At 43.4% G+C, this 26,064-nt stretch overlaps 2 protein-coding genes across 2 annotated transcripts in view; one reads left to right on the top strand and one right to left on the bottom strand.

Moving 5' to 3' along the window:
• The window catches only part of MAML3 (mastermind like transcriptional coactivator 3), a 311,770-nt gene extending 305,327 nt beyond the window's left edge, over positions 1-6,443 (top strand). The window contains exon 5 of the mRNA XM_056855381.1: positions 5,414-6,443. Coding sequence (XP_056711359.1) covers positions 5,414-6,399 — 986 coding nt within the window. The 3' untranslated portion in view covers positions 6,400-6,443. The remainder of the gene's footprint in view (positions 1-5,413) is intronic.
• Positions 6,444-12,601: 6,158 nt separating this feature from the next.
• Positions 12,602-24,105, bottom strand: MGST2 (microsomal glutathione S-transferase 2). The gene is made up of 5 exons (XM_056855703.1): positions 24,048-24,105; positions 14,651-14,750; positions 13,881-13,951; positions 13,408-13,489; positions 12,602-12,916 (listed from the first exon to the last, which is right to left on the bottom strand). Exons 1-5 carry the CDS (start codon positions 24,103-24,105, stop codon positions 12,784-12,786), a joined length of 444 nt encoding a protein of 147 aa, XP_056711681.1. The 3' UTR covers positions 12,602-12,783.
• Between the last annotated feature and the right edge of the window lie 1,959 nt (positions 24,106-26,064).

Raw genomic sequence — 26,064 nt, 5'->3', positions numbered from 1 at the left:
GGTCAGGCTATTGTTTGCTTTACAGCTTGGAATTAAAAAAAAAGATTTCTAACTCATGCACGCCTACCTTATTGGGTCTGATCCTCCTTCTATGACTGTCAGTTCCAGGTTGGCCAGAAGTAACACCGCAGGAAAAACCAAATCAGGATTTAGATTTATAGATAATATTGGGGCAACTTTCCTATGAGGAAAGGTGGAAGAGTCTGGGACTTTTCACTTTAGAAAAGAGACAAGTAAGTGGGAACATGATAGCGATTTATCCCAAAATACTAGAATGTAGGGGCATCTAATAAAGTTGATGGGCAGTAGATTCAGGACAAACGAAAGGAAATACTTCTTTACTCAATGAATGATTAAAATGTGAATTCTGTGCCAGAGGATGTAGTGATGGCCATAGACATGGATGGCTTTAGAAGGAGATTAGACAGATTTAGGGAGATTAGATCTATCAGAGGCTTCTAGCCATGGTGACTGAAGGAAGCCTCCACATTCTGATGCAATAAGCCTCTGAATACCAGTGCCAAGGGGCAACATCAGGAGAAAGCCTCAGCTTCTCTTCCCTGTTGTTGGCCCTCCAGCATAACTGGGTGGCGACTGTGTGAGACAGGACAACATGTACCACTGTTCTGATCCAGCAGGGTTCTTCTCTTGTTCTTTTTTTAAAAAAACAAACAAACAAACCTGGAGCAACATCTCACAAAAATCTCTAGATCTGATTCTCAAAAGTGTCTTAGGCTGTACTCATAAAATCCAAACATGACTGAGCTATATTAACTACATATTTCCCACCACTCAATGCCGAACTGACATTGATTTGACCAGTGGCTAACTTGCCGTGTCCATATTGAAGGGCAAAATGTGACCTATGAGAACTGTGATTAAGTTCTCCCAGTGTGTGTTAGACTGAGTCATTCAGCCACACTAAGCAGGCAGCCTCCCGTTCTACCTCACCAAGGTACAGGGCAAGATGGCATGGACTGGGGGAGGGGGTGCGGAGAGCTGCCACCCCTCAGGTCAAGGACAGGATCTGGGCATAGCACCTCTGAAGCCCATCCCGGACTTTACAGGGGCAGCAAGTTTGGGAGGGGGCTTCTCCCATCTGTGCTCCCACTGCTGTTGTCCAGGGGGTTGTGTCCTGTGAATGACATATGCAGTGATGGCATAAGTAAAAGGAGGCTTCCTCCAGGAGACCTGATTCAGATATAGACATGTACTTAAGTAGCCCTAGGCATCTAGTTAGTGTTCCTATATCAGATCGTTCATTTCCTGGCAAAAAGATACACCTCAATAATGTTTTTGGGTATAGTACACAAATAAAAATATTACTAATCCTTGCTTCCATTTTAATTAAAATATACCTATTTATGTCTTTAAAAGATAATATGGTACACCATCCATTGATTTGACATAGATAATTAAAAGAGAGTGATTACTTTAGCTCATTAATTCTTACAAAAAAATTAAGGAGGTTACAAGTAACATGAAGTTGATAATCAATACGGATTCCCAAATTTATAGGTTTTTAAAAATTATCTTCCAATAATGCCTAGCTGTCCCACTTGATAAGGCTCACATTCCGTACAGTTATCTATATATTTTCCAGACAACATATAAATGCTGTTACAACATTTTCACTACTTTTTTAGTAGCAAAGAGTATTAAAAAATAGTGATTACAAGTTATCTGTTAGGCCTTACTCATGTCTGCATTTAGCTTAACATCCTTACCATTCTCAAACTCTTCTTGTTCCTGGGCCCTAACACATATTATCTGTTATAGGTCAGAGGGATTCTAATCTACTAAAGGTCATAATATTCTGTTACTCCTTTGTTCTTAATGCTGTTCAAGGCAGTTGTAATCTGTTCCACTCTGATTGTAAGGGGTGGGTCAGCTCTTTCCAAAGATAGCGGAGTCCCTCGCTGATTACAGCTGGAGAAAGAGCAGTAGGGACTACAGCCAGCTGGCCCTGAAGTAACTGACAGGATTACCAAGAAGCCACAGGGGCAAAAACGTTGCCCCTGTCATCATGCTGCCCCAAAGAGCCTTAAACCAGCTCTGCTCCCAGTTTTTTAAAGCCTAAAAGCAGCCATGCAGACAATGATTCAGATTGGGGCTGCAGTACTAAAGAAGATGTATTTCCTTCCTTCTGCTTCATCCCAATGCAAACTGTACCCCCCCCCCTCCACATGTATGCCCCGTAATGCTGTTTTGGACACTGCATTCTGTATTGCACTTCAATGCACACAAATATTTTGTATAGTACATGTATGCTTTCCCTTGCAGGGCAAATGGCAGCAAGGAAAGGGTTTTGGGATCAGCAAAACAATGCATGTTGAGGGGAGAGGGTAATCTCTCACAGACGTGCAGTGCCGCAGGCACAGACTGAATCAGGCTCCTCTGCAGCCTTAAAATGAAAAGAAAAACTTCGATCATAATCGCAAATCCCTTGGGTGAAGTGTAGTTTGGCCCGTTAATTGGGGTGAGTCTGATACCAGCAGAGGTTGTGTTTGCCGGAATCAAGAAGTGCTGCTTTCAAAACATTCTAGATAACACTGTGAAGTATGGAGATGGGCTATCTGAGGAAACACTGTAATTGGCCATCATAAGGCCTGTTCGCAGAACTCTGTGGTGGCAGCCAGTCCGCTCAGTTCCATGCATGTCAGTCTATTGCCAGGTTACCGTGTGAAAGCTGAGGAGCCACCCAGGGTTCAGCCTCGTTAGGCTTTTGGCACACCTCTGTGATTGTTCAAAAAGCGATATTCCCATGCCACACTGAAAACCATTCAGGACCGACTCTGCCATATGGAAAACGGTGGCTGAGAGGCCTGTGCAAACAGAGCCGTGGTGGTTGGGTGTCAGTCACATTCATGTCTATCCTTCCTTCCTTTGGCCAAGTATCATATTAGCACATTCTCTCTGTGGTCCATTGTATGGCTATTTGTGAGGTTTGCACAAGCCACTATGGTGTCGTGGTTAAAGGAGCAGGTTCAAATTCTCACTGTGCCACAGAAGTTCACTGGGTGATGCTGGGCAGGTTGTTCTCCACTCTCTCAGCCTAACCTATCTTGGAGAGGTTGCTGTTGTGAGGATAAAGCAGAGGAGGCGAAAATGAAAATGATGTATGCCACTCTGGGTCCCCATTGGGGAGAAAAGCAGGGTGTAAATAAATAAATGTAATGACAATACATGAGCATTGCAGTCAAGCCAATCTATGGTAATGGAAAAATACACACCAGCAATATTTTGAACACAACCAGTGTAGCTCACTACTATTGAAACTCAAAGTCAGCAGCTGTCATAGCAGCTGATGGGCACAGACAATAAAAGCCTAGATCAATGCAGCGGCTGTTTTTGTTGCTTTAGGCTACAGTCTGTAGCCAGCTTGACCCTGGACTCAGCTTGGACCAGAACAGGAGGACTAAGGATTACCACTTCCACATGGGCTATCTGCCCAGAGTAAAAGTTTTTCTTTCCTTTACTCTGATGTTTCTCAAACCCGCTTTGCTGCAAAGTTTTTGGAAAGATCACAGTAAAGCCTGGATAGCGACTGTGTGGGTGGGAAAGTTCAGATTTTCCTGTCCACGTGACAGCCATTTTCCCTATTCTAGTCCCCGTGGCAGCAGTTTTCTCTCCTCCACACCGGGTTTGGGAGACCAGGCTTTCCATTTTAGTAGGAAATGCCTCAGCCTTATCCCACTGAGCCCATCGCCACTGGGCAGTGAGGGTAAAATGCCTGGGAAAATCAGTGTGGCACCAGTGGTATAACATCACTTCCAGCAGTGGCATAACCAAGCTGGTGTAGTGCTCTGATGCGAGGCTCTAGGATTTGTCCCAATCTCTATATTAAAACCATGGAGTTCTGAGTCCTAGAGCACACTTTTATTATTCACCAGAAGTGACATCGCTTCATCAGCACAACATCATTTTCCATGTCCCCCCGCTCACTGTCCCAATGGCTGGCAACCCAACCACTAGGGGCTTTTTTTTTAAGTCAGCAATTTTGTATCAATATACCATTATAAAAATATGTGTAACAGGTCCTGTGAATTCCCAGCTTTCATTAAGAAAATAAGTCTCTAGCTCCTTATTTTGTGAAGATTTAATGGGGAAGGCTGGGAATTCACAGAACCTGTTACAGTTTCTGTGTGTCCTCTCAGCTTTCACACTATAGCCTTTTTTCTAACGGTCAGTATTTGACAATTGAGGAAACGCTGGGTTTTTTTTAAACTTAAAAAGCCCTAGTGTCCCAGGGGAGGAGGACCGGTCATTGCTGGGGTCTGGGCCAGGGAAAATGCAGGGAAACCTGACATGGGGAAGCCCTGTTGCTGCTGTGCTGTATCAGCAGCTGCACCAGCAATGGGGAAACCACACAAGCCTGTCCTGATATGGAAACTACCTATGTCGTTAATATTTTTTGTAGAACAGCACCCTGATCGTAAAGGCACTGAATTCTCTGTACTTTGCTCATCAGAGAGCCGGTGTGGTAGTTAGAACAACCAACTAGTATCTGACGCACCTAAGTTCAAACCCCCATTCAACCATGATCCTCATTGGGTGATCTTGGGTAAGGTTGCCAACCTCCAGGTAGTGGCTGGAGATCTCTTGCCATTACAACTGATCTCCAGCCGATAGAGATCAGTTCACCTGGAGAAAATGGCCGCTTTGGCAATTGGACTCTATGGCACTGAAGTCCTTCCCCTCCCCAAACCCCACCCCCTCAAGCCCCACCCCCAAAATCTCCTGGTATTTCCCAACCCAGAGCTGGCAACCCTAATCTTGGGCCAGCCACTCTCTCTCAGCTTCAGCTTTATCCTGCCCCTCTGGGTTATTGTGAGGATTAAAGGGAGGAGACAACCACATATGTTACCCTGAGCTTCTCTGAGGAAAAGCTGGCAAAACAACATGCAGCCTTTCAAATGGGTGGGTTTGGAACCTCAATTTAGGCCTCAATGCCCACTTCTGTTTTACCATGGTTGATCCGCTGAACTCCACAGTTGCTATGCAGGGGCATATCACCAATTGTTATTGATTATGGGATCATGTATTAGCCATTACCCACTCCAGCAACATTTTAAGTGTTATTGGAAATTACTCTGATTGTATTGATAGCATTCTCTACAGAGCCAATGCGCCACTTCGCAAACCGAATATAGTTTTGGTTTTGCATGAGCCTTGAGCCCAGTTGCTTCTTCCCCTCACAGAGAATGCAATTTGTATGTCGGAGCTGAGGTCACAGTCAGGATAGTGTGATGAAATGAAACACATCTGAACTTTGTTACCAATGACTGGATTATTTCTTGCAGGACTGATATTACTGTGCAAAATAACATTTTCCCCCTCAAATCTTCCTGTTGCCCGAATTTGTTGAGCCGAAGTTCACTTTTTCATCTTGTTCCTCCTCCTCCTTTTCTAGGTTCTCCGCAAGAAATAGCAGCGAGGAACCAGGCAGCCCTTCAGAGTATGAGGACTTCCCGAATTATGTCCCAGAACACCAGTATGATGGCCATGGGGGCCTCCCAGAACTCCGGGACAATATCCGCTGCCGCTGGCCAGTCTGAAATGGGAATGGCTCCCTATAGCAGCCCAGCAACCAGCCAACCAGGAATGTACAATATGAACACAGCAATGAGCCAAATGTTGCAGCACCCAAACCAAAGTAGCATGAGCCTGGCACATAACCCAAGCCAAGGGCCAAGACAGCCCAGCTCAACGCAAGGGGTTGGCATGGTTAGCAGCTTTGGTCCAAACATGTTGGTGAATTCCACCTTATCTCAACAGCACCAGCAGCTGAAAGGCCCTGTGGGTCAGGTTCTGCCCAGACCACAAGCTCCCAGACTTCAAAACATGATGGGGCCTGTCCCACAAGGAGCACAGAACTGGCAGACACGAGGCTTACAAGGTATCCCTGGAAGGACTAGCGGTGAAATCGGGCCTTTCAATAATGGCACGGCTTATCCAATGCAATCTGGTCAGCCAAGGCTACCTAAACAACATTTCCCACAAGGCATCAGTCAATCTGTCATGGACTCAAGTGGAACAGTAAGGACCCTCAACCCAGCCATGGGAAGGCAAATGTTGCAACCACTCCCTGGACAAGGAACCAATAATCAAGCCAGATCAATGGTTATGCCTGCAATAAACCAGGCAGTTTCCACAATGACTGGTTTTAACCAGTCCCCTGCACAACAAATAGCAGGGGGTAACTTCACTCAGAGCAACCAAGGTCAGGTGTACGAAAGGAATCCTACTCAGGACATGGCTTATAGTTACAGTAATGAAGGAGCTGGAGGTTCCTTTCCAAATCTAGCAGAAGGCACAGACCTAGTAGACTCCATCATTAAAGGTGGACCAGGAGATGAGTGGATGCAAGAACTTGATGAGTTGTTTGGAAATCCATAGTGCATGGGTGTGTGTACAGTTACAAACCATCATGGGGATGTTTAAAAAAAAAAGGAAAGCAGGATGTTTTCCATCCTTGTTTCTTCGTTTTGTTTTTCGAGCTGTGCAAAACAGCTGACGACAAATGGCTTCAATGGAGTTGAAAGCGTTGCCAAGTAGGCCTCGTAAACTTCCCCACAGCAGCCTCCATGCCGTAGTGCGACCACTGCGTGTGGGGGAGAGGCTACCAAAACAGCCCCCTCCCCGCCCCTGGGCCAGGAAAAGGGCTTGGCAGCGTCTAAGTGTGGCAAAGCACTGGCTGGCCCAAAGCAGTGCAGTTTCCCACTCAGATTCACTGGAATGGTTGTAGCTTTCAGGATTCAGGCAGCTGCTCCTTGCAAGAACACAGGGAGGTGATTGTACACGCCATGAACACACAGGTCAGAACAGGTGCTGAACGCTGAGTTGAAGCAGATACCAAGTTTCTCTGTATACCTAATTCTCTGATTTAATTGTCATACCTGGTTACAGAACAATTATGGATTGTGAGTGGATATACCCATAGCAGAATGGGTTTATTTAGTGGACTAGCATCTTTAGGTGTCGCGAAACCCCACATCTGGATCATTTGCCTTTCCTCTGCTGTCCAATTCCTCAATTTTTTATTCACTTTAATAATGAGGGGGGGGGAATCTAGAGATCCCTGACAGGCAAATGCTCAGTAGGCAGCAGCCACCAAAGACAGGAACACACATTTGAAATAAAGACATTAAAAGGGGGAGATCCATGTCAAATAATTAGAAACTGTTGACTTCTACCTTGTTCATTTCCTGGAAATGCAAGATGAGTGAGGTCTTGCATGGTGTCGGTATACATAGGGGTTGATAACTGATGTTCAGAGTCTCTGAAATATTTTTCTGGTGTTCTAAGGAGTTGAGGAGGACCCTGTATAGAGGTCACACAAAGAAGGGCTGATTATTGTGTTGGCTATGATGGTTATAAATTAGGCACCAGTGTCATTGTATCTATGGCCATGTTGGACGCAAGTTTACAGTAAACATTGCTCAAATCATGTGCTGTCATTCAGATTTGCTAATATAAAGAAGCTCCTGAAGATGCCTAAACTAGTCCATGAGAAACAAAGTTAGGAAGGAGAAATCCTTCCATTAAGGTAACTTCTAGTGGTAATTGAACATAAAGTTTTTGACCATCCCAAAAGTCATCGTCATATGGAATTGTGTAGCAACTGTTTTGTGTGACTAGAGTTGGAAGTGCTTTGTCTAGGCCCTAAAGAACTAAAAGTTAAGTTTCTGGTTGCGTTCATACATCACAACAAACCAGGGTTTATAAACTGCTGTTTGATTAAAGTCCAATTTAATGTGATGTCTGAATGTAGGCTTATCAACAAACTGAAGAATGAGATTCTAAAAACATTGTCCCTGACTTGTTACATGGGATCGATTGTCATGTCTGAATGAAGAAACTGATAATGATGGGAACTGAAGTGTCATATTTCTGGTCGTATGAGACATTTTTTGCCAGTGTTGAACACAGAATTGGTATTAAACTGATCATTTGGGCCTTACTGCATACTACATGCAAATGCATGCAACAGAAACCCAATGGTCTTTCCCCACTTCCCAGAAAAAATACACTGCTAGAGCAAATTATTTTTAGCAGAGAAGCAGCAGAGAGGAGGGGTACTTAACCCTTTCACTTGATCCTATGCTTCTCCACTCTAAATGCCACTCTCCTGGCTTTTGAGTTAGCATGTTTTTAAAATGGCTCACATGCAGTTGGATATATCAGTGCCGAAACAGTTTAGCTTGTGCTGCAGTGTAGATCACTGCACTTGCACATCTGTGCACTTAACATGTGGTAAAGTATTTATTTTCCAGAATTACTACAGGGCCATCTTCCCATTCTTCCCATTCAGTGCAGGATGAACTGTGTGGGGCAACGTACTTCGCTTGTCCCATGCAGAACAAGATGAGAACTGCTTATGCGGCACCCGGCCATTGTGTGCCAAAGCGAACTCTGGTTTTAGCCCCAGGGAAGTGTTGCATTAATCAGCTTTGTGTGTGTGTGTGTGTTTTAGGAGCCAAATGAAGATTGGAGGGGCACAAAAAATCTCTTCCTTTAAACCAGTTGCTAAGGGATGCAGAAGAATAATACTGGTACCAAATGGCAGTTCTCATTTACCTCTCTGAGTTTCCTAAGATGGGTGACAATGAAAAGAGAAGGACTTTGGGACTCTGATTTGCACAAAATCTAACGAGCTATGAAACTTCACTTTTGCCTTTGCAGAGAGGTTCAGGGACTTGCATTCAGTTTGGTGATCAGGCCTCAAAATCTATTATCTGTTTAAAGCTTCCTCCAAATATTCTAGACTGGGACCAAGTAATAAAAGAGTCAAATTTTAATCTTTGTTTTTGTTTTGTTTTTAACTACGGTGCTGATGTATATGAAATGTTTAAAAAAAGAATTATTTGTAAATATGTTTTTACAATCCTGCAGATATCATTGGGTCTAATCTGTAAAATATATGCATATAAATATAAATATATATATAAATATATATATATATAATGTTTGTTTAAAATAGAGTATTTTTATTTCATTCTTTAACTCATCCTCACTGCAGTGGTATTGCACTTCAGATGTCTAATTACTAATTTGTACTGTATCCTTGCTGGCAAATTGCTCCATTTTATTCAGATTTTTCTAGTTTACCGTTTTTTACTTTGTACATTGAGCATTGCTTATTTCCTTTTGAGGACTGTACAGAGCTCTGGAAAAAATGTAGAAAGAAACTAATAACATACCAATTTTAAAGAAAAAAATAAAATATTGCTATCAGAGATCTGTTTAGCTCTAATTTTTAGGACTCTTGCCTTCTGAACCAATTTTAAAGGGATCTGATGAGGGGAGAACCCATGAAAGATGTCAAGTGTACGTGAGGGTGTATTTGAGTGTTCATTTGACTGATGAATGCATCTTCTCCAATGAAACTTCAATTCACTGCAGATATTCCATGTAGCTTTTCATTTATTTGTTTTTCGTTTATGAACTTGATTATTTGCAAGAAATCAAAGCCTGTGTGGATGCTCTAATTTCTGCTCAGTTCAAGTTAGTGAGGATAGCATGTTTTGCACAGCTGAATCAATTCTATATTCACATTCACTGTTATATTATATTGTTTGAACACTCTTATGCAACTTTTGAACTTTCTGCTTAACTTAAAAAGATGTTCAAAAAGGTACATTGATTTATTTTAGTCTTCTGACATGGGAGCTTTTCCTTAGCCATTTGGGCTGTGCTGCTGGATGTCCCAGCTTGACTTACAGATCCACCTCAGTTCTAATAGCTGCAGCAAAGCCTGCCTGGGCAGATTCTTGTTCCTACTTAAATGCTTGATTTCAGTCACAAACATAGGATAAGCAGGGTTTCTCACCTGAAATAGATGAAGGCTTCATAGTACTTTAGCTTCTGCTTCCTTTCAGAAGTTCAGATGCCCAAGAGACCTCCATTCGTTCAGGAGACTAGAATCAATCCCACATTACAGGATGTAATTAACTGTTCAGGATGTAATATGGTCCTTACCCTTTCACTCCCATAATACTTGGGGGCACCCCATAAAGTTTAGGCAGTAGTTTCGGGCCTCTTTGGCAGGAAGGAAATATATTTTTACTTAACATGTAAACAAGTTGTGGAATTCACTTGCAGTGGACGTAGTGATGGCCACACAAGTGTGGACAGCTTTAAAAAGGTGGTTATACAAATCCATGGAGTATGGGGTCCATCAATGGCTACTAGGCATGGTGACTGAAGGGAGCTTCCATATATTAAGACAGCAGACCTCTGAATACCAGTGCTAGGAAGCAGCATTGGGAAGGCCTTGACCTTAGTGCCCTGTTTGTTGGCCCTCAAGGGCAGCTGGTTGGCCAGTGTATGAAATAGGATGCTGGACTAGATGGACCCACTGCTCTGATCCAGCAGGGCCTTATGTTTCTGCTGCCGCTGTCGGGAAGAATGACATTTTATATAGATTCATCTCCCTTCACTTCTCCTCCTCTATGTCCCGGGATACTTATGACTGCCAAAGAGGCCAAGTAGACTTGAATAATCACATGCAATATTGCATGGATAAAATGGTTAGTCACCTCTGGTCCCGACTCTTCTTCAGGAAAATGAAACCTCAGGGAGTAGTCAACGTGGCTCATCAAATATTTGACGGGTGGAGGGCACTTAAATGCTCTGCTAGTTTTGTTTTGAAGATTAAGGCGGCCTTGTTCCCTCCGTGTGCTGCTGAGCAGCAACAGCAGCTATTTAGAGTCAGTTGCATTTTATCTTGGTGTGTGGGAAACTTGCTTTAGTTCGGTGTGCAGATGCAAAACTCGCTCATTTTTAGTTAAATAAAGCTGATTCATCTCCAACGATCCTGCTCCTGATTCTTCTCACTTGCCTGTTAACCCCCCATCATCTATATATTCCTTTCAACTGATTATACTCCCATGCCCCATATTCCTAAATTTTCAGGATCTTGCAAGCCAAGGAAATGGAACATCTGACCTTCAAATACCTCCTACTTACAACTGGTAGTTATCTCTTGCTACTGGCTCAGTGAATATTAGCCACTGTGCATTCTTTAGCTACACTACAAGCCCAATTTCACTGGTGAGCTGACAGAAGAGATTATCACCAGTCAGTTGTTTCCCTCCTGTGTGCTTCTGCTGCCTTTTCCTCCTCCAACATACCAGGGAAGTTTCAGCATCCCACAGCCAGAGGCCTGACATGGAAATGGTACAGTAGTTCCCCACTTTAGGCACCTGACGGCAAGGCAGTTAGCTAGCTTTCACCAGCCTAAATAGGAAACGGAGACTACGGCAGCCATGGCAGCAGCAACAACGAGAGAGAGAGCAAGCAGGGAGGGCCAGACTGATGGATGTGATGCTTGTTTGACAGTTTCATTATGAAGTCTGGCTCAGAGTGGTTCGCATCTTGTTTTTATCTTACATCTGTCTTCTGCCTCACACTCACTCCTTCTCTCCTACCCACTCACTCACAGTACAAACTAAAAATAAATTAGATCAAGAACAGATTCAACCCCTTAGTCTCAGAAAAAATCTAATTTTTATTCAAATGATGCGTCATACCTATGCTCTTCTCTTCCACCACAAAAACTCAGTTTTCTAGAAATTAGTGTAAGATAGGGTCGTCCCAGCCAGTGGGACAATGTAGCCAGTGGTCTGGGATGCCAGAATTCCAGGGGCGCCAGTCTGAGCTGCGGTCGTGTCTTAGGGGGAATATGGCTGCTGCCTATTGAATTTGTTTACTTTTTCAGTGCATGCTCACAAGTAAAATGGGGACTCTAATTTAGGTCAAGGATAGTGTCCAGGAGTCACTATCAGGTAGCGCTTATTCCAGATTAACTAGTGTGGAATACAGCTGAATGGTAGTTTAAATTACTGAAATTATTATTTAAAAATGAAAAGAAAGCAGTATTCTTGAAAACTTTTCATCATTCTATATGATACTGTTATTACACTCAATGTATGAGGAGAAGTTTGAACAGGCCTGTGTGTGTGTTAAATGCCGTCAAGTTGCTTCTGATTCATGGCGACCCTATGAATCAAAGTCCTCCAAAATGTCTTTGACAGCCTTGCTCGGATCTTGCAAACTGAGGGCTGTGGCTTCTTTGATTGAGTCAACCCATCTCTTGTTGCGTCTTCCTCTTTTCCTGCTATCCTCAACTTTTCCTAGCATGGCTGTCTTTTCCAGTGACTCTTGTCTTCTCATAATGTGACCAAAATACGATAGCCTCAGTTTAGTCATTTTAGCTTCTAGGGGCAGTTTAGGCTTAATTTAGGCTTGAACAGGCCTAGGATAACCAAACCTCTCTGACTGATTTGCTCCATCTACATGGCTCACCACTTCTGAAACGGCACTGGCTCCACTGCAGTTGTTCCCTCCTCCCTAACCTCTCCCCCCACCAAGCATGCACGGGCACCACAGACATTCCAAATCAATACAAGCATTCTAAATTAAAAGCCAAGATGAAGAATCCCGGAACATTAGCCAAGTTCGATCAGAGTTGTGTGAGCTGCACAACTTCATATTTTGACTCCTTGGTTTCTAGATGGTTAAAAGTTGCTGTTGGTGTTGCTGCTGTGCAGAGTATTAAACAGGATCTCCAAATATAAATGCATTTTACATAGTCTGCCAATCCGACAGAATGTTTCAGCATGCATGAAAGTAAACAAAATTTCAGGAAAGTCATACATTTTGCATTGCAAAGGAATGCTAGTGAAGAAATCAGACTGTTTGCAATTTAATCCATACGATTTATCTTCTTTTTTGATATCCAGAAGAAGCGTCTGCCTGATTTATGCATAAGAAGAATCTTTAGATCAGTTTACGTAGTTTCTTTCCTATGTTGAAGTCCAAATATTCATCCAGAAAGCTATTCACAATCCCTGTTGTGCTCAAGGCAATCAGGAACATCAAAACCACTGCATTCAAATAAAAACCTGCTAATCTAAAAGATATGAATGGAAAAGGAGAAAAAGAAAAGTTACACATATACACAAGTGTACTTTCTACAGCTATAAGAGCTGCAGGACACTAGTTTAAAAATAGTTCTCACTTCATCTCATCTCCCCCTCTGCTTTTTAGAGTCATATGATTTTACTGCTTAAGATACACGTGGCAAATTCACAACATCGGTAGACAATCACAAATGATGGCAGTAATTCTCTACACCAGTTAAAACACAGCAGTGCATGCAAAGCAGGGCATTTCCAACTTACTCCTTCAGGGAACCTGTCTACATTAGTGATAGCTCAGCAGACAAGATGCATCATGCAGGGGAGTCTGGAGCATGACTTCAGGCATACGCCTAGCTCACAAGGAGCTTGAGCCCATTATAGCCCTTTCATGCATCTTGGCATGCGACTCCTAAAGGCTTTCATGGCACTGCATTAACATTCATCTGGAGCCAACATGAACAAAACTGGTGATCCTCTTTACCTTCCTTTCGCGGATTCTGCATAGCCATGGAAGTATTTGTGACGTGCAAACATAAATATCAGACCGAAAATTGCAGATATTTCTGAGAAAGATTAAAGAACAGTCAGCAAGACCATTAAAATGCATTCTTAATACTTAATTGATCATTTAAATTGAAAAGTACATAAACTTTAACTAATTATTTCAACATAATTAATTTAGTAGTTATTTTTAATCACTTTCATTCTGCCTCTTCTCCTGGGCCCACAACAATAAACACAGAACTGTTACACCCAAATATTCCAATAACTTTATGAACAATTCAAGTCTATGAAGAGGAGACAATGGGGAATAAACAGCAAGCACAATTGACATTATTATGTATTTAAGCAGAAAGGTCTTGATAAACATGGAGGAACCACCACGGCACAGGAGTAAAATGCAATATGCAAAGCATTTTTTTTAAAAGGTTATTTAACAGCTATTGTGACTACCTTGATTGAAAAAGCATCCAGCAATCCACAAGGTCACTAGGAAGATAGGGTAAGACTCCACACAGTTCTGCCTACAAAATAAACTGATTAGAATATGACCTAAACAAGCAGGGTGAATACAAGCAAATGTGCACTATTTTAAATAGTATGCATTGAAGCGTCTGTAGAGTTCATTTATTTTGACATCACTGGCCAAAATCTTCCATTGCAAAGACCACAATCGGTTGCAGTGCTTCCTACTTCCAAATTAGATCAGTTGAACAGTAAGAGGAGGCGACAAAAGCCTCAGATTAATGCAAGATTTCAACAGGCAACTATTCCTGGTGATCTCCCTCCCCCACAAGCTAGAGCTCAGAGACCTTCAAAAGCAACAGAATACCCAGGACACACAGACAGAAGCCTGTACGAAACTTCTTACTTCACTGTTCTCTGCTGTTTAAAACAGTTCTTCCAGTTTGGCTCACTTCTGATAGCAAAACACTTTCCTCACATTGCTCTAATTAGAATTACCCACCAAAGCCACTTGTCACTAATCGGCATGTCCCCAAATGAAAATCTTTCAGAGAGTATGAGCAGCAATGTAAAGAGGGGGCAGGATTTAGCTCCCCTCATCTGAGTTCTCTGTTTTCAGTTTTTAAAAGATACCCCCCTCCATACACACACTTTACACATGAAAAGTCAGACCAGTAAATAAATACACAGGGATTCCTCTTGCATCTAGTTTGGCCCTTAGCTAACTATGTAAGAATGTCCCATTTTAAAGCACTTACTGAGCACGGAACGTCCTCTCAAATTCTGGTGGCCCAGAGACAGCTGGAGGCATGATCTTGTGCTTTAGTCTTGACCTTCCCACAAGCCAAGCGAAGTGACCTGCAAGGAAAAATAAAAGGCCAATGATCAAAGGAGGTGTATGTTCTTCAGAAGGGCACCCAGTCTCTTATCATACAGTACAGTTATATTGACACAATTCTCAACAGTAATGTTACGAATGTTTTAACCCTTGCATTCAAAATATTCTTGATTGAATGTCAGTTAGGAGCTGTAGCGTAGCTTCAAAAATGCATCATGAATGGCACAGCCATTTTTGGAGGTGTTATGGATGCCCCATTCAAGTCCTGACCTGCACTTAAACAAACAGCTTTTATTTAAAGGCAGGAAAAACAAGCGATGTAGAACTGGGAGTTCTGAACAAAGCAATGTCAATAATAAAAATCGCCCGAATTCAGAGTGAAAAGAGAAGTGAGTCTTTTTCGTCTCTGGGATATGAGTCACAAACTACAGGAAGACCACACTGGATGCTTGGTGAGGAATCTTGTCTTCACAGACTCTGAGGAGCCGCTTTTCCTCACAGCTGCAGCAGGAGAAAACTCTTCAGCATTTCAGAACAACAAGCCCAAGGCCAGAAGATCACCACTCTTCTGCTAGTTGCCCTTCTCAAGGCTCCACAGGCTTTTCTTCTCTGGAACTTCTCCCACAGAACATCTCCAGTCCCTCAGGAGGAAAACACCTCAGCTTCTTCTCCATCTCTTGGAGTTCACCCCTTCACCTGTCCTGTTGCCATCTAACTTGCTCACCCAACCTTTAGAGGGCAGTGTTTCCACACCAAGACACAATAGACAAGGGAAAGCAGGTCACAAACACTCTATCAAGACAACAAAGGCTTGCAGGGGTAATGATGGATTCTACAACGCCCTGTACATAAACTAGCTTTTCTGGTTTCTGTCTCTTGGCCTGGGAAACTCTAAACACAGATGAGGCTATTTTTCAATGATGGTACAAAGGGACAATTAAAAAAAAAAGGTCTCAGGTGGTATGCTGAACATTTTCCTACCACTTGACTGGTAGCAAAAAGCTAGCAGTTTACCATGTGGTAATAGCCATCAAGTACATGGCTTCCTAGGGCAGGGGCAGCTCGATCAATGGCCCATAACTTCCAGGATGGGAAGTTTCCTCTACTCCTCCAGGACATTTGTTCCAAATGTACAATGTCGCCTATTTCCTTAGCTGAGCTCACCTACTGCTGTGATTCTTCATTTCTTTCCTCCCCCAGCATTTTCTGCTTGGCTTAATCCCTTCCTGCGATGCTTGTTGCTCACACACAGATGGTTCTGGGACACTGGCAGCTGTACCTCCTGACTGCAGTTTGTTTTGCTAGGTGTGCCAGAGGTCATATTGCCCAACTGTTCGCTCTCAGCACATATGCTGAGTGGAAAAGTATATTATAGGTGCGTGGAGCTACCAATATTCCAGGAGCAGCCAAGGAAGCAGATAATGGGGTGTTGATATTCTCTAACACATTCACAGCCTGTGACCTTCCCTAAAATGCAATGTTCCCCAGTAGTCCTACTGGAATCAATGGAAACTGCTTTCTGTACCACAGAAGCCTTAAAATGCAGTTCTGTCAAATCCAGTATTACGCTGAAGAAGGCAAATGCTGCCATTTCAGAAGGCAGTTCTTTTCCCTTGACTTACCCCCGCTGTATTTATTTAGATGTTTGCCAAGGCAAAAAATGTTTTATGAGTTAAAAACAAATAGGGCAATCCAGATTGCTAAATTTAGGTTCACAAAATGTAGAATTATGTAGAATTAAGTTTCATTTACTTTACCCAATTTTCTTGACACTTATGATTGTTTCAATTTTCACTTGTACTGTGTGCTGAATAAAACAAGGACTAAATCCCTGCATGTAAAAACTCTACTTTACTTTAATGATACAGCTGATTTAGCCTACAGGCCTTGAGCAATGTCACGCTAGATACAACAAAAAATAAGCAATTAAAACAACCAACCAGTTACTGCACATGAAGTCCTTTGAATTTAATTACGTAGGCAAAAAACTTGGTTGCAGTCAACGTAACACCTAAATCCACGCCTGCCAAGCATTTGTTAACCTTATCTGATGCTGACAGCCCCTCATTATTGCATTATCCACAAATCCCTAACACTGCAAAAAGTGCTGCATCCCAGTAAGCAATGCTCCAGTTTCTGTCCAGAAGCACAGTCACAAAGTCTATCAGAGTATGCAGTCCTTTGCATTCGACCTTGCATTACTTGAGAACGGATAGAGTTTAATCTTGCAAGCATAAATGCTCTCCTGTATTGAGGAACAGTTAAATCAGTGGTTCCCAAAGTGGGCAATACCGCCCCCTGGGGGGCAGTGGGAGTACCTAGGGGGCACTAAGAGGCAAGAGGGCAGCAGGAGGAACTAGAGGTGGGCCCCTTCGACTGTGTTGTTTACTACTTTACAATAGATCAAACTATGGCACCCTGCTGGCAAATTTGGTGGAAGCTATCAGAATCTTTTTCCAGACTTTGAAGAGCTGGTACCACTGGAACAAGTTCATCAGTTTTGTTGAATAAATTTCAACTAAAAAGTTTTAATTTGATTTTTAATTTTAATTTGATATGCAATTAATTGTTCTGTTTTGAAATTTTATTGTTATCTTCTTTAGTGAGTCATGCAAAGTGATGAATAATGCTTTTTATAGGATAGGGTAGGGGGCGCTGGGGTTGAGTTTGTGGAACCAAGGGGGCGGTGGCCTGAAAAGTTTGTGAACCACTGAGTTAAATAATCTAAATATGGTAAGGGCACCTTTGAGGAAACTTTATTTTATTATAATATGTTTGTACTGCCTTCCTTGTTTTTGTTTTGATTTGTTTGCTTTTGTTTTGTTTTGCAAAATGCAGACTCAGAACAATTGCAAGTGATTTTTTTAAAAAAAATCTGATCCCATCACCCTGGCACAGTATAAATACTAGGCATGATCTGATTGGTAATATAATCTGACAGCACCAGTTGATGGACTTGGAGGGATGTCTTGCTGCTGTTTGCACTTTTAAACATGGGGTGCATTTATTACCTGAACATATGAAGCTGCTTTACATACTACTGACCATTGTTTGTTTATTTATATGGATATTTATTCACTGATTTTCTCCCCAGTAGGAATCCAAAGTGGCTACCGTCATTCTCCCCATTTTATCCTCGCACCTCCCTGTGAGGTGAGGTGAGTTAAGAGTGACTGGCCCAGGGTCACAAACTTCCATAGCAGAATGGGATTTGAACCTGCTAAACTACATTGGCTCATTCATACCTTGATTGGCTCTCCATGATCGTAGACAAAGTGTTTTCATTTATCACTAGTGATGTCACAAGCACTAAGTAACTAACTATAAACATTCACACATCTGTTGCACTAGAAAATGATATTCTGGAAATGCTCTTGCACTGAAAAGTTAGAGTTGGTTCTTACAATTGCATGATTTCTTTGGCACCTTTTTTCTTTTCTTCAGCTGATGCCATCTCCTTGCTTCAGAGAGGCGTAGAGCTTATTTTGCAATGACGAGAAGTTGCCGGTTTGGCACCTCACCATCTCTACATTCCTACTGCATGATTTCCAGATGCGGTACAACTGATGCCCAGAAGAAGGCAAATCCAAAGAAATGGCTTACATGCTTTTGCTCATTGTCAACTTTAAGAAATTCAGCCCTCCGGAACGTGAAAACATTCATATCAATTAATCAGTTCAGCCAAATCCTGTAACCCGCTTATGAGTTGGGAATGAATAGCTATTTGGGAAATCCCCCTTGTGAATTTATGAAGTTTGTAAAACATACACTTTTCTGTACTACTGAATTTCTTCTCAGTAATTTTCTCAGTTCAACCCATGATTTAAAAAAAAAAGTACAATATGGAATTTATATACATTTTTTAAAGACAGCTAACACTGTCTCAATAAAGATATTCAAGCTGAACAAGAATAACAAAGTCGCTTCACTAACTTTAAGTTCATTTTGCACAAGTTGTCATTTGGCTACAATGTTTTAAAAAAAAAAAAAGCAGTAACTTTCCAGTCATTTACTTGCTGTTCCTTGTCCTACCAACTTGGACTTTAAATGGGGCAAAGTGCAGACATATCTGTCAAAGGAACTTTCAGCTCTCATCCCCACAATTCCAGATAAGAGAAGTGACACATGAAAACTTTTATCATTTCTCCTGGCTGAAGGTTACTGCCAGTGATTTAAAAAATAATAATAAAACTGGCTGCTGCAAGAGGTGGGGGAGAAGCAGTTGAGAAGATAATTTTCCAGCACTCAACTACAGTTCCTAACTGTTGGGGAAATGTGATGTTCTTTGCTACAATCTGGATGCAGGACCAGCACTTAGCATTTCTATCACATCAGAGAAGTGCTTCATATACATTGGGTCAGATTCAGCCACTTCTTCCACTGAATTTCACCCAATTCCCCTCCATACTACAGACCCCAACCCACATGGTCCCAGGAATCCCCAGTATAGTTTTTTATGATGGTCACAGGGGAGCCCACCTTCCCTTTCCACCAGAAGAAAAGCTAGTTGAAACCAACCCACTATCTTGTATTCCTTATCTCTCCCTGGTAAGGTAGGTCAGTATTATTCTCAGATTGCACATGGAAAGCTGAGACCGAAAAGGGGCCAGAGTCCATCACTCTGGTGAGATTCAAATGAAGGACTTCCTCAACTTGTGGTTCAGTCTCTCAGTGCCATGTGGGCAAGGACACTTTGTGATATTGTAGGACTTTCTAGTATACCAACACAATTGTACTAGTCACAGTTTGTTTTTAATAAGCTTTCTTCCCCTTTCAATTCTTTTGTCATTGACCTTTCATGCATGAAGTGCTTATGAACATCCTTTCACCCAAACCCACTCAAAAAACAGGACTGTCCTGTGCCTCACAGCAATGGGCTGCCATTTTGATACCCTTCTGAAAAATTCTTCACAGGCTGCTCTCCCACACTGTAATGTTCATCTCTCATTACACAAGCACATGCTTGGTGGTAGTGGGGTCCCCTTGTATAACAGCCCAGAGGCTGTAATTCAAGGAAGGATCCCTCTATCTATCTATGTGTGTAAAGTGCCATCAAGTCACAGACAACTTATGACGACCCCAGCAAGGGGCTTTCAAGGCGAGAAGCAGAGGTGGTTTACCATTGCCTTCCTCTGCAGAATCTTCCTTGGTGGCCTCCCTTCCAAGTACCAACCTTGCTTAGCTTCCAAGATCTCACGAGATCAAGGTATACCATGCTGCCTTCCCTACCCCTCTAACTATGTGTATGTAAACTGGTGTCAAGTCGCAGACAACTTATGACAACCCCTTTTCAAGGCAAGTAATTAAGCACAGATGGTTCACCATTGTCTTCCTCTGCAGAGTCATATTTGGTGGTCCCTCTTCCAAGTACCAACTCTGCTTAGCTTCTGAGATCTGACAAGCTCGGGCTATAACATGCCACTTTCCCTCCCCCTCTGTCTACACAATGATATAGAAGCTCTCTGAAACTTGAAAATTTGCTCAAACTCACCAACACAATCAATCATCACATCGTTTATTTTGAGTGACCAACATGGCAATGCTAAGACAATGACTGCAAAGCACTTGACAGTAACCTGGCAGCCATTCCCGGAGTTCGCTGCTTATTCATTTGTTCCTAACAGTCCCCTGATGGTCTCCTTCCTCTAAGCCATCTGTTTGTCATAGCTGGCCATTGCCTGTAGCTTTATACTCAATTCTTTACTAGAAAAGAATGCTCTTTTGCAGTGCCTAGCTTTATGAGAGGCCTAATACAATGGTGTCCTTGCCAAGTCTAAGCTGCAGTGTTAAGATGTCTCAAAGAGAGATCTGAGAGTTACCATTAAGCTATCTGATTTTTTTGGTCCTCCATTTTGCAAACTGCATTCTATGGGGAAAAGATATTGGTGCAAAAAGAATCACTTAGAAAGAAGTGCTGTATTATAAGGCTGTTATTGTTCCCCTTGAGATCCAGCTCCCTTGGGGAGGGGCTGTGGCTCAGTGGTAGAGCATCTGCTTGGCATGCAGAAGGTCCCAGGTTCAATTACCGGCATCTCCAGTTAAACGGACTAGCAAGTAAGTGATGTGAAAGACCTCTACCTGAGACCCTAGAGAGCCACTGCCAGTCTGAGTAGACAATACTGACTTCGATGGACCAAGGGTCTGATTCAGTATAAGGCAGCTTCATGTGTTCAGTCTCCACCAGCAGCACCAGAGAATCAGACAGTTGAGGTGGCAAAGATATCTCTGAGTAAAATCTGGTTCAGACCCCACTCCCTCTGCTCCACAAGAGTTTGGCAGTTCGGAGCACCCACACACAAGCTCAACGGCTCCATCGCCCTTCCCCAGTTTGCAGACACCCTACTGTTGTTTTTTTCTAGAGAATTATTCGTTTATTTTAGTATTTATGTCAAACTTGTAATTCAGTTTCAAAACATCAGTCAATAAAGATCTTAAACCTTAGAGACTCTCCCCCCCCCCGGGAGGGGGAGTACCAAACATTCTTTGACTATTCCAAGTGGTCTCCTTATAGCCCAGATTCAGTTTCAATCAGGGGAAGGCAACACCTTGGATGGAACTGGTGCCCTGGTTCTTACAGGATGCTTGAATATTTTCAGTTCTGCTATCAACCATGTTTCCAGTATAGCTGATTTGAGGGTTTTTTTCCCCATAGATCAGACATACCATTTTAATTGGAATCATCTTCTTAATATTGTGTTAACATTCAGTAATGCTGCACTGGAAATTTGTAGAAAACTTTGTTCCTCGTTGACAGGTTGATTAAACCTAATGTAATTTTTACAGCACCTCCGAAGGACTGCCCGCTCCTCACAATTTGCCTGTTCTTTGATATTATCCTATGAGGGACTGCTCCAAGTTCCCCTGCTGTTGGAGGTCATGTGAGTGGCAAATGGAGGCAGCGCCTTTCTTGTGGTGGCACCTCACTCAGAGTACTATCCAGAGATATATGTGTGGTGCCAATTTTACTTCCTCTTGTCAACTCAATAGATATTTATTCACCCACACAACTGGAGACTGATTTTAGTTATCTTGCTATTTAACTTTACTGTGATTTGAGTTTTAGGAGTTTTCAGCATGGTGTTATTACATGGACTCTGACCCAAAACTGCTTTGGTTTATCTCTTGGCTTCTGCACATTCTCTTGAACCATTAGTTTTTGTTTTTTTGTTCTTTGGGGGGGGCACCTTTTTTTGCCGCCAAGTCAAAGCTGACTTATGGTGACCCTGTGGGGTTTTCAAAGCAAGAGGCTTTGGAGGTGGTTTGCCATTGCCTGCCTCCACATCATGACCCTGGTATTCCTTGGAGATTTCTTATCCAAATACTAGCCAGGGCTACCCCAATCTTTATTTTTGTTTCTGTACTTGATTACCTGCAAGCAAACTGCAAAGAAATACAACATTCTAAAAGTGAAAAATCAATATTTTTTTAAAAAAAAATGTGTGGTCAGAACAGGGCTGCCAACTCCAGGTTAGGAAAATCCTGGAGATTTGGGGTTGTGCCTGGAGAGAGAGTTCAGCAAGGATTTGATGCCATAGAGTCTGCTTTCCAAAGCTGCCATTTCCTCCAGGGGAACTGAACTTTGTAGTCTTGAGATCAGTAGTAATTCCGGGAGATCTCCAGGCCCCACCTGGAGGCTGGCACCCCTGGATCAGAATCAGGACTCTTATTAAAGTATTCCTGCATAACCAGCAGTTGAGCAATACCTTTGTACTAGGACCAACCAAAAACAGTGAGCATAAACTTTTCAGTTCCCTAGAACTGTTCATCAGGCTAAATGATAAGAACAAGAAGGGGGGGGATGGAATTTGTAGCTCAGGTTGGTGGAGCCCAGTGTAACGTTTCTTTCTTCCAGTTCTTCTCAAGACAGTCGTGTTTTGTTACTTAGACTGGAAATCACCTACACAAGAAGGCTGGAGATTACAGAAATGTAGTAACTGCTCCAGTCCTCCCACACATTTCAGAGAGGCAGATCTTTGGTCATCATCTCCTCCCTGCCCTGTGCTTTTCCTATTTATTTATACTTTACACTTCCTTCCCCAATACAGACACAAACTCTCTTCTCTTCCAAGGGTAGCCAACCTCCAGATGGGGCCTGGAGACACCCCAGAATTCTAACTGATCTCCCCTGGAGAAAAATGGAGGAGGCAGGGTTGCCATCTCCAGGTTGGGAAATTCCTGAAGATTTGAAGGATTTTAACTGATCTCCCCTGGAGAAAAATGGCAGCTTTGAAGGGTGGACTCTATGGCATTATACCCCACTGAGGTCCCTCATTTCCCCTGGGTCCACCTTAAAATCTCCAGGAATTTTCCAACCTGGAGATGGCAACCCTGCCTCCCCCATTTTATCCTCACACTAACTCTATGAGGTAGGTGAAGATGAGAGTGACTAGCCCAAGATCAGCCAGCGAGTTTCCATGGCATAGTGGGGATCTGAAAACCAGATCCGAATTCATCTAAGCCTTACACCCCACATAGAGTTGCCAGGGTCCCTCTTAATCACCGGCGGGAGGTTTTTGGGGTGGAGCCTGAGGAGGGCAGGGTTTGGGGAAGGGAGAGACTTCAATGCCATAGAGTCCAATGGCCAAAGCGGCCATTTTCTCCAGGTGAACTGATCTCTATCGGCTGGAGTTCAGTTGTAATAGCAGGAGATCTCCAGCTAGTGCCTGGAGGCTGGCAACCCTAACCACACAACGAAAATATCTGAGATCTGTTCGTTCACAGCTTTTTCCTTTCTGTATGAGCATGATGCTGGGGTGGGGTGGAGAGGATGCAGGACTAAACTTGGCTCAGTTGTTCTTCAATCTCTCCCGCCATGAAAGCAACGGGGTGCGCGAGTGTGCCCACACAAGACATAGAATCCTAGACAACTCCCAGCCTGTGCAACCTACAGCGGTCTCCGCACTAAATGGGGGGGAAAGGACCTCTCCGATCTAACGCCCTTTAGATTAAAGAGAAGGCTAACAAAGCCGAACTTTACCCACCCACCCCAAACCTGAACATTACAGAGTTAGAAAAGAGCAAGAGTCCAGTAGCACCTTAAAGACTACCAAAAATATTTTCTGGACCTTTAAAAAGACTACCAAAAATATTTTCTGGCAGGGGATGAGCTTTCGTGAGCCACAGCTCTGTGGCTCACGAAAGCTCATCCCCTGCCAGAAAATATTGTTGGTAGTCTTTAGGGTGCTCCTGGACTCTTGCTCTTTTCTACTACTGCAGACAGACTAACACGGCTCCCCACTGTCAATTGCAGAATGACTAAAACTGGAGGCGAGGGGGAGCTCTCCTTGCAGCCCCTCTCTCCCCGCCCCTTCTCTTACATTGCTGGCAGGCAGAAAGAAGGGTGACCGCGGCAAGCCAAATCCAATGCCCAGCCATTTTTCTCCGCACCTTCCGGACTTCCTTGCGGTTCCAGTGCCTGGCTGCCACACGCGGAAGGAAGACCTGGGAGGAGAAGGGGCGGAGGGCAGAGCGACGGGGCGGCCGCGGGTTTCCTCCGAAGGAGCGTGGCCGTTGATGCCGGGGAGGTTTTCCTGGGATCTGCCGCTTTGCAGATGCACCTTTCCCCCACCTGAGCTCTCAAAACTCTACGTGGGCCGTTGGGGCGCGGGAGGTTTTGCCTTGGGTTGGCCGCTCTCGAGGTGCACATTTCCCCCATCCGGATCCTTACAACTCAAAAATCGGTCCCCGTGTAGAGTTTGGAGACTTCAGGTGGCGAAAATGTGCCTCTAGAGAGCGGCAAACCCATGGGGAAACCTTCCGTGCATAAAGGGCCATGGGGGCCACTCGCCCGCTCCTTTGTTCCTTCCGTTAGCAACCTCCGTTTGCATAGCTGACGCGTGGCTGTGAATTTTGCATGCTTCCTTGAGGGGATTCTTCGAGGCGGGGGCGCAGCAAACACAAAAGTTTGAGAATTCGGATGGGGGAAAATGTGCGTCTGCAGAGCAGCAAATCCAACGCCAAACCTCCCATGCATAAGGACTCCACGGGCCATTTATGCAGGGTCAGTTTTGATGCTCACTCAAAGCTGTTTTTTTTTTAATGCGACCTTTAAAATGCTTATTCACGATCCCGACGCAAAAGGAGAAATTCCACCACCACCACCCCGCCACTCGCCTGCTCCTTTGTTCCTTCCATTAGCAACCTCCGTTTGCATAGCTGACGCGTGGCTGTGACTTTTGCATGCTTCCTTGAGGGGATTCTCTGAGGCGGGGGCGGAGCAAACACAAAAGGTCGCGTTAATGGGGCTCTTAAGAAATGCGAAGTAGGTAGGCGCCCGGCTTCACAATCACTTCCCGAATGACGGTTCAGCGTGAAAAACTCAAAACAAGTTGCGGGGCACTTCAGCCTGGAACGCGCTGCTAATTGCCAAGCAGAAATGGCCAAGAAGTTCTTCATCCACTCGTTCCTCTTTAAGGAGCCTGAAGACGGTTTCCAGCCTTTGGTAGCACAGAAAGCTGAACAGAGCCAACAAATAGGTCACCAAGCCGGGTGTGTGCGCTTCGTTGTCCAGGCCAGTTTTCAGGACGTTTCAAAGGCACAGGGCATGTTTACTCGGAAGTAAGCTCCCTCTTCCAAGTAAAGCTGGGATCGCAGCCTTTAGATCATCACTAGAAATTCCATTCTCTGTCAGTCATTCCCAGCCTTCCAAAGTTGAATGTATTCACTCTAATGGTGACTGACGTTTCTATCTTTGTTGAATTTGAAAGAATATTAGGTTAGCAGAGTGCTCAAGGCAGGCACATAACGCAGTGGAGTCTATCTGGTTTATGTGTGCTGCTAAGAAACAAAGTTACACTCGGAGCCTCTTTATCTTTGCAAAACTAACATGAGTCCTTTATTGTAAGGAACTCCATTCTAAACAGGGGAGAATAGAGACAGCATCCTAATCTAGTCTAACTAGCTGGGATGGCTAGAGATGCAGCCATGGTGCCAAGATGGAGAAGAGTGTGGAGAGAAGGTGTCAGCTGGAAGGAAGGAAGATTCCCTATACATCAAAGGGGTAAAAGCAGAGCAGTAGAAAGGAAACATGCACCTATCTAACATTCAGAGTCTCTATAGTCCCCCTCTGAAGAGACAGCGCAAAGTCCTTCACTTCCAACAGAATTCATTTACAAACTCTAGAGCAGGGGTGTCCAATCTTTTGGCTTCCCTGGGCCACATTGGAAGAAGAAGAATTGTCTTGGGCCACAAATAAAATACACTAACGATAACTGATTCCATAATGTTTTAAGTAAGTTTATGATTTTGTGTTGGGCTGCATTCATAGCTGTCCTGGGCTGCATGCGGAATATAAATAAAAGTTATTTTTGTTGTTGTTGTTGCACAGTTCCATGG

The sequence above is a fragment of the Euleptes europaea genome, chromosome 9 (genome assembly GCF_029931775.1).
Source record: "Euleptes europaea isolate rEulEur1 chromosome 9, rEulEur1.hap1, whole genome shotgun sequence".
NCBI classification, from domain to species: Eukaryota; Metazoa; Chordata; class Lepidosauria; order Squamata; family Sphaerodactylidae; genus Euleptes; species Euleptes europaea.
The sequence above is the reverse complement of the archived record's forward strand: the minus strand, read 5'-3'. Positions and strand labels throughout refer to the sequence as shown.